Source organism: Beta vulgaris, chromosome 5 (genome assembly GCF_026745355.1).
Source record: "Beta vulgaris subsp. vulgaris cultivar EL10 chromosome 5, EL10.2, whole genome shotgun sequence".
NCBI lineage: Eukaryota > Viridiplantae > Streptophyta > Magnoliopsida > Caryophyllales > Amaranthaceae > Beta > Beta vulgaris.
In genome coordinates this window covers 18,683,237-18,692,535 of record NC_079206.1, presented here as the reverse complement: position 1 = coordinate 18,692,535, position 9,299 = coordinate 18,683,237, and the positions used below count along the sequence as shown (strand labels likewise).

The window sequence follows — 9,299 nt, the reverse complement described above, 5'->3', positions numbered from 1 at the left end:
CAGCCCTTTATGTTTTTTCCCCTAGTGGAAGGATAACTCGGTTAGTAAGAATTTTTTACCGGCTTTAAGAGATTATAGAATTGATTCATCATTTGTTCTTGTAGCTCTCTAAACACTAAAAAAATCCTCCATCTTCCAACCTAAAATAAAAAAAAATTAGGCCACTTTCCATAAATAAAAGAATTTTTTAACTAGAATGATACAAACTTTGGCCGATTCTCTCGTAATAATACAACCTTTAGATTACTTTTGAATATTACAAACTTTACTCCAAAATTCTTAGAGTAAGCCAAAACGTGATGCAACCTGATAAACAGGTAAAATGGGACGCTTGTCGCCATTTCATTAGTTGTTTTTAAAATTGTATTAAAAATAATAAAAAAAATCTTTTTCTCTTTTTCTCTTTCTTTCCCTCCCCCACCCCACCCCAACCCAACCCAACCCAACCCAACCCAACCCAACCACCCAAAACACCACGTCCACCCCGAAAACCACCACCCTCGAAGACTTCACCCTCCCAAAACCAGCAAACACAACCACCCCCACCCTCGAAAAAACCACCCCGCCACTCTTTCACCCCTGAAAACCACCAAATCCAGCCACCCTATACCCCCCCCCCCGAAAAGGCGAAAACTACCACCCTCCTAGCCTTCACCCCCCAAAACCACCCAACCCAACCACCCACCCCCAAACCACTCAACCCAGCCACCACACCCCGAAAACCATTCCCCTCCAATTTTTCATACCCTAAAACCACCAAACCCAGCCACCACACCCCTGAAAATCACCCCCCTCCACTCCTTCACCCCTCAGCCACTAAAGCATCGAACCCCCCCCCCCCTTCACTCCTTCACCCATGAAAACCACCAAATTTAGCCACTTCAGCCCGAAAACCACCCCTCCACTCCTTCACACTGAAATCAACCAAACCCAGCCACCCCAACCCCCAAAACTACCAAACCTAGTCATCTCGCCCCCAAAAATCTTTGCCCTTCCTTCCAACACTGTGGAATCATTTCCTCCACCTTGTAGTTGTCATTGCTTCTTCCGTGGTATGTGTATGAGATTTTCGATTGGCTAAGGTGGAGATGTATCTAAACGTGGAAGGGGGGGTGAGGGCGGTTTCGCGGTGAGGGAGGGGGATGGCGTGGTTTCCGGTCATTGGGAGAGGGAAAAAGAGAGATTTTGAGGTTTTAAAAATAAATTCTTCTTTTTACTTGTTTTACAGGTTCTATGTCACATTGACCTATTGTAGGAATTTTGATATAAAATTTACTATATTACATAATAATCGAAAATTTGTATTATTTTGAGCGAAACGACAAATTATTTTCTATTTATTTATTATTGTAGTTAAAAACTCCTAAAAGGGAATGGCAATGGGTCGGACTTGGACCGGATTATGCATAATATGACTCAGATCCTACAAGAAGTCGGATTTTAAATCTGAGTCCAACTTTGACTCCGACATCCGATCGACTTAAAATCCGAACACCTGACTCTGACTTAAAATCCGGACATCCGACTTAAAATCCGAACATCCGACTCCGAACCCGATCCGACTTTTTTTTTCTGCCAATTTTTTAAAAATAGAATAGTCTTTTACAATACAATAATTTAATCATTACAATTTATTCTAATCATCATATGGAAATTTTATATAGTACTAATAATTTAAATATTACTATTATTTTTAATAATCATTTTTTTAATAAGAAAATATTATATAATACAATTGGCTGAAAGTCGAAGTCGGATCATACATAAATAATACATTAAAATAAATAAGAAAAAGGATTGATTGACTCGAAGTCGGTGTTTTTAAATGGAGTCGGATTACTTTTTTGTCGGAGTCGACTCAAATTTTTTCCTTCGGATCGGAGCGAACTAGGTTCGGATTCAGAGTGGGTTGCCATCCCTAATCCTTAATAATACGGTTTTTTCACCAGGTACCCTGTGATTTTTCAAAATTCATGGAGTACCCCTTCTTTTAAAAAAATGCATCAGGTACCCTTACTTTCGGGGTAAAATGTATGAAATGCCCTTAATGACTAACGGTGTCAAGTTTCCGTTAATCATTAGGGTTAATTAACCTTTATAACCATAATTAAATCCTAATTAACTAACTAAACCCTCCCCTCAAAAAAAAAAAAAAACTAACTAAACCCTAACTTCTAACCCTACCCTAACCCCATAACTTCAAACTCTAACCCATCACCACCTCCCCTCCCCCTCTCCCTCCCTCACCCCCTGCGACAGCACCACCACCTCCCTTCCCTCACCCTCTGCAGCATCCCCACCATCCAACCACCACCACCACCTCCCCACCCCCTCCCTCACTCTCACCCCCTGAATCAGCCCCCCTTTCCCATCGATTTCCCCAACCCACCCCCACTCACACAACAGCCCCCTTCCCCCGTCGATTTCCTCACTCCTCCCCTGAAACCTACCTCCCAGCCCACCGTAAAACCACTAGCGAACAATTTTCGAAATCAGTTTACGAATGCAATTTTTGAAATCATGTTCCAAAATTAGTTTTTGAAAACAAGGATATATCAATGATGGAGGACGAGAGAGAGAGATTGAGACCTCTAAGAACACTGTAGAGATGGTAGTGGGTGATGGACCCTACCCGGATCCGTGGATCCAGATCCATTTTTGACGGATCTGGATCCTCAAATTTTGGACCCTATGGATCTGGGTAGGATCTGGATCCTCCATCAAAAAAATGGATCTGGACCGGGTCCTAAATTATTACCCAGATCCAGACCCGTTTACCCGTTTTTATAATATTATTATAATTTAATATTATATTTTGATAATATTATAATATTAGTTATTACATGTAAAATGGATTTTCGCTTGAATTTCGAATTATTGTTCTAATTAATGTGTGATTTTTGTGCGAATTTACCGGATAATTAAATTCGAAAATTGGGTCGATAACTAATCTACAGTTTGATAATTGAATAGTTGTAAGTGGTTGCAATGATTATTTTTCAAAAATTAGATGTATTTTTGGGTTGATATTAGATGACTTTATTGTTTAAAATTTTTAATTATTATGATAATTAGGATAGTATGAAGACAATAAGCAAGGATCCGTTTAGGACCCGGATCCGTAGGATCCATACATATCTGGATCCATATCCATACATATCTGGATCTAGATCCTCATTATTATTACCCAGTGGATCCGGGTAGGATATGGATCCTTACCTAAAAACGGATCTGGATCCTAGAGGACCCTGTCCATATCCTACCCATCGCCAGACGGAAGTGGGGGTGGGAAAATTCGAAGGGGTGGTGGGAGTGGGGAGGGGGGATCGACGAGGGTGGTGGGGGGAGGGGTTGGGGTAGGAATGGCAACGGGTCAGACTTAGACCAATTATACATAATCCGACTCCGACCCTACAGGAAGTCGGATTTTAAATCCGACACCGACACCGACTCCGAAAATCCGACTCCGACCCGACTTTAGATATGAACATCCGACTTAAAATCCAAAAATGCGACCCCGAACACCTACCCATTTTGTATAATAGAATAGTCTTCTATAATACAATAATCGAATCATTATAATTTATTCTTATAATCATATGAAAATCTTATATAGTGCAAATAATCTAAATATTAATATTATTTTTAACAATCATTTTTTCAATAGGAAAATCCTATATAATACAATTGGCTGAAAGTGAGGTTATACATAAATAACACATTAACATAAGTAAGAAAAAAGGATTGATTGACTTAAAGTTGGAGTCGGATTATTTTATGAGATCCGACTCCGACCTTCCTCCGACTCGGAGTTGGACTTTTTAAACGGAGTTGGAGTCATTTTTTTTTTTTGTGGTAGTCGACTCAGAATTTTCCCTTCAGACCGAAGCGGACTAGGCTCGGATCTAGACTGGGTTGCCATCTTTAGTGGGGGAGGCTGCGTGGGTAGGGGAGGGGTGGTGGTTGGGTGGTTAAGGTAGGGGTTAGGTATTAGGAGGTTAGGATTAGGGCTTAAGGGTTAGGTTAGAGGGTTGATTAGGATCAATGACTAGCGAAAACTTAACACCGTTAGTTATTAAGAATATTTTGTGAATTTTATTGAAATAGTAAGAGTATCTAGTGTATCTATACAAATATATTAAAAGGCGTGCGTGATAATGTATATGCGCCATGTGGCACCTCCGTATATATTAAAATGGTCCAATGTGTACATAAGTCATGTCAATTAACAAAAGTAAAATGAGCTTCTAGCAAGATTTGAACCCGTGACCTCTTGCTATTATACATGACACAATACCATCTCAACCAACTTTTAATCATGCAATACGTGTCCACATTATTATATGTGTACCGTTTAAATATTGAGTTTTCCTTAATATATTTTAATGGGAATGGAAAGAAGATGCATATCAAGTTCGAAAAACCGTACCAACCCGGAGCAACGCCCGGGCCTAAATACTAGTTTTTTTTAAAAAGAAGGGTACCCATGAATTATGAAGAATTACACGAATACGTGGTGAAAAAACCGTAAAAAATATGGACAAATTAATTAAATACGAGCAACATCTAATAACACCATTTAATCATTGATTAGGCGTTAAATTTGACACTTGACCCGGAAAGCAGAGGGATGGCGACGACATCAGCGCTGCAAGGCACCGGCAGTGGTATTAACAGCCATCACCATCCCCCTACCAACAACATCAACAATGGCGTTGCTTTATCTCCTGATGATTTCCAGCTCTCTTCTTCTCAATTACTCTCTCTTCTCGACTCCAAGGATGAAGCTCTTCATGGTAACCTCCCTTTTCTCTCTCTTTTTTTCTCTATTTTCGTCGCTTTCAATTCTCATTTTTTCTGCAACTCTACACTGCTTTTCTAATTTATTAAATTCAACTACTTGTAACTACTAGGTTATAACTTAGGTGCACCACTTAGGGAGGAACATATGTTTTTCTTATGAATTTTGCCTCTTTTTCTTTGAAGCTTTTTTTTTTGGGTTTTGTTTGATACGTGGTTTATTGTTATGAAGGAAGTTATTAGGCTATATGGTGAAAGAAAATACTAGAATAAATCATTTTTTGTCAAATTAAAGAATCCCATCTAGAGAATTAAATCTCAAGTAGCATGTAGCAATCAAAACTAGGGAAGCATATAAAATTAGTATGTTGCTTACAAAATTTACAAGGAAGTGTTGTATTTTGCATGAGAAATTCCGTTGCGTGCATCTTAACGATTTGGTTGGAGAACAAAGAGGGGGGGGGGGGGAATAGAGGAGGAAGGGGAAGGAAAAGAAAGGGAGGGGGAAGATGGAGCTCCATTCTCCCTTCGAATTTCTCCATTTTCGGAGGGATGATGTTTATTAAAGAGCTAGGAAAAATAGATCTTTCATTCGCCCTAACCTTCCTCCCCCCACTGCCTTATCCAAAGAAGGCAACTTCTTCCTCTTCCTTCCCTTTTTCTCCACCATTACCTATTTTAATAAACTCTGAATCTGAACCAGAAGATTTTGAAGGGGATGTGATGTTTTGAGTCTGAAGTTGATATGTTTTGAATAAACATGAGCAATTAGTTAGAAGTTTTGATGATCGTTTAAGTGGAGCATGTGGTGATTGATCTCCTGCTTGACCTCTATTTTTGCAGTACTGAAAACGGATTTGATGGATGCACTTAATAAACAAGTTAAGTCATTAGATGAGGATAGTTGGATGTTCGAGGCACCTCGATCTCGAATCAACCTCATATCTAAGCCAGGTTCAATTTTTTTCCCCTTCGTGAGAATGTTGATTGTATTTTCTTTTGTTGAATATGAATAATTTTTGAACTTTGCATGTTATGCATCGTTAGGACACATCTGTTCTTTCAGATGCTGATAGTTACTAGGGTACATCTTTAAATATAAAAAATGTATCTTTCTTAAGGAGGACTATTGCTGTTCTATTTTCACAAAAAAACATTGTTTCCTTGCAGGGGTTATGTGATTGATTTGTTTTATCATTCCCATCACTCCCATCATTCCCCAAGGAAGTGTTTTTTAGTTCTTATGCATCTGGAAAGCTTTGGGAAGAGGTGTCCATTTTCAAATTACTAGTCCATAATACTATCGACACGAGAAGTCCAAGGTATAGTGGACTAGTAATTACTTTTGAAATGATAGTCAATGGGACCATGGGAGCTTTGTAATAGTAAATAGCATGTATGATGCTATGTAACTACTTTTGAAATGATAGTCAATTGGATCATGGGAGCTTTGTAACACAAGTTTATATATCTTCTTAGGGTCTGTCAGCTGTGAGGGCAGTGTCTTAGTGATTGTTGCCTAAAATAAGGGAAGGGATTTGGATGGTTGATGGATGGAGAAGTTCTGAAAATAGAGCAAGGAATGATAATATTGACTTGAGGATCTGAACGTACAACGATTAGTCCAAGGTGAGGAAGACAACCTAAAATAAGGGAAGGGATTTGCACGATTTATGGATGGAAGACAGGAAGAGTCTTGAAAATAGAGCAAGAACATTGACTTGAGGATCTGAACGTACAAAGATTAGTCCAAGGGGAGGAAGACAACCTTAAAAAACTTGACTTATATCTTCGTGGCATTATTGTCTTATGGAGACCCTTTGGAGAAGTAAATTGTTGGCTTTGAGGTCTGAGACGAGAAGCCATGGCTATATTCTTTGCCAAAAAAATGTTTCAAGAATTATGACTAGATGCTTCAACCTTTTACTTTCCGTTTAAAGGTAGTACTCAAAAGGCTTTAGAATAGGACCGATCCACGAGGTACACTCTTTCGATTAGGGACAGTATCACATTAAGGCGATTAAGCCCTTGTAACTGCGTAAGCGTAACTGCATGAGTGTGAGGGCTGTTTAGAGAATGTGAGAATCACTTAAAGTTTCTCATTGTTGCTTGCTGCAAAGCCAACTGTATTTGTTCCCATGACTTCTTTTGAATGTTTCTCTTAACCACAGTTTGACATGCCTCCAAATCTGTAGTCTCTACCTTGGTATGATGGTGTGGCTAAAAAGTAAAAGAGAGGCATATTGGACCCGGCTACTACTGTCCATTTAGGTTAAATTTTCCGTTATATGTATCTCTATCACTTGTTTGGGCTTCACGTCTATTTATCTCCTATGGTAAGTACTTGCATAGCTGTATTAGATCACTCATCAGCCGTATTATATATAAGGTGGATGAGGTGCTCGCTACCTTAATTCTTAATTAGGGGAGTGTGTTGACCTTGCCTAACTTCTCTCCTGACGTTAGTCTAGTTCAATTGCGACTAAAGAAATCAACTCTCTTTCTTCGACTATCCTTAAATTCCATGACCTCTGTTCATTAACTTCTGCTTCGATAACATCAATGAAAATCCAAACACTTGAAAGTTAAAACCATGTATCTGATATATGCTCTACAAGGACCCTGAAAGGCTAGACTTTTTTTTTTTTGTTGGAAGGGGGGGGGGGGGTGTTGGTGTACTGTTTTACTTTGCAGTTGAGACAGCACTTGCAGGAATTGCCCATTTGAGAAGAATTTTTTCAGTGGATGTCCAAGTTGGGGTATTGGTAAAGTGGTGACAATTTAGACGCAGCAATGATTTCTTGGAACTCTATATTTCGTGAGACACATGTTGGGTGGTTACCTCCTATTTTGGTCTTGTAGCCTGCCCCAACTTTTCTCTATCTTGTTCAGCTACTGTCCACGGAGGTCATCTTTTTGGTGAGAGTGTCCCCTCAAAACAGGATTATGTAAATAAAGTCAAATAGATTAAAAATGTTTATCTTTCCTGAACACTTGCTGGCTATGCATTTGATGTCTGCCCTTACCAATTTTTCTAGTCTTGTACCCTTCACTATAGCCATTTCGACCAATATCAGATATTACAACACTTAAACCAGGTGGCCTTGAGCTGAGACCAAAAAATTATTAGCTGATACCTTGAGAAATGAGATTAAAATGTTTTATTGTAGAATTGTACTTCATCAGCTCTATCACAATGTTCACAATTGAAGAAATCCAGCCAACTGATATGAATATTGCAATATTAGCAATTAGAATGATCAATGATGTATTTGCAGTTCTTTTACCTCTCATTGGAATCTCTTTTGGAACAATTTATATTTTGTCCTCAACTCCTCATATGGTGTATCACTGTGTGGTTATAATAATACTATAAAGGACTAGAAATGTACGGACTTTCTGAGTCGATCTTTCTTTATTTGTTATTAATCTAATCACTTCAGAAATATAATACTTTGATCTTCCCATGTTACTTAGTAGTATAGCGTCCTGCTGTAGTCTACCTGACAACTTTACATGCTTCTGTAATTACTGCATTTTGTAAGTTGATGCATTGTCTTAATTACTGTCATATTGATCATTGGCTGTCGTGGAACACAGGTAGGTCCTTCGTAATGAGTAACGCCCAATTCAAATGAATGAAATTCTCGACTGGAGATTTGCCTTGTCCCCTTATTATGGATACTGCTACTGCATTGTATAATGTGAAGAAGGTTATCATCCTTATTTATTCAAGCATTAAACTTTTAAGAAGTCAAATCTTTTGATAGAAAAATTAAAGCTTGAAGACTCCACTCAAACTTTTGTTGTAAATTGTATTTATCTTTCATGTGAACTGTTATTTACATAATTATCTAGGGAGTAGGGAGAGCCTTAGCAAGAGCTCTGTTTGACCATATGAGACATGCTGGCCGGACATTTTCTGGAAAGTTGTGAACTAGTGATCGACATTAATGATTAGTGGAATCTTACACAGGGACTACAATGTTTTGTCCATTCATCTCCTTTTATATTCTTGCTTTTAGACTTCAAATCTATTGTATAAAACCACATGCAGAAACAAGCTATTATAAAGGTAAAAAGGAATGAAGACTACTGATGTCTAATGCTACTATATATGCAAAGCAATTCTAGTCGACTTCACTCAGAGTTTACGCAGATATCTTAACATCTATTCGTTGGAATCACAGCTACCATTATTAATAGAAGGATGACCAAGAAGTTCTGAAATGAACCTCTCTTTTTCCAGTCTTTCTCCAAACACCTCCTTAAAAACCCCTGACACTCTGATGGCATGGTCTCTGGTGACTCTATCGTCACTCGTCTCCAAAGCAGATGGTGCAAGTTATCGTTGCCATATCTGGCTTTTGCTGCTCTAAATAGCACTCTAACGACGCTATCCTGAAGGACCATACATCAACAGCAAAACACTCTATACCTCCATCGCTGCAATCCCACTTTAGTGGGTCATGTTTTTCTGGGCCCATATAGGCCGAAGT

At 38.7% G+C, this 9,299-nt stretch overlaps 1 protein-coding gene across 1 annotated transcript; it reads left to right on the top strand.

Moving 5' to 3' along the window:
* The first annotated feature begins 4,575 nt into the window (after window positions 1–4,575).
* On the top strand, window positions 4,576–8,785 carry LOC104893010 (hypothetical protein). Its single transcript, XM_010679045.4, has 3 exons — window positions 4,576–4,796; window positions 5,644–5,754; window positions 8,401–8,785. The coding sequence occupies exons 1-3, from the start codon at window positions 4,631–4,633 to the stop codon at window positions 8,436–8,438; spliced, it is 315 nt and encodes a 104-aa protein (XP_010677347.2). The 5' UTR covers window positions 4,576–4,630; the 3' UTR covers window positions 8,439–8,785.
* Window positions 8,786–9,299: the final 514 nt, after the last annotated feature.

What these genes read in the sequence shown, in the direction of transcription:
- LOC104893010 (XM_010679045.4), top strand. Translation starts at nt 4,631, where the DNA reads ATGGCGACGACATCAGCGCTGCAAGGCACCGGCAGTGGTATTAACAGC. An exon ending in CAAGGATGAAGCTCTTCATG is followed by an intron (nt 4,797 to 5,643) that starts GTAACCTCCCTT and finishes CTATTTTTGCAG; the next exon opens with TACTGAAAACGGATTTGATG. An exon ending in CAACCTCATATCTAAGCCAG is followed by an intron (nt 5,755 to 8,400) that starts GTTCAATTTTTT and finishes CGTGGAACACAG; the next exon opens with GTAGGTCCTTCGTAATGAGT.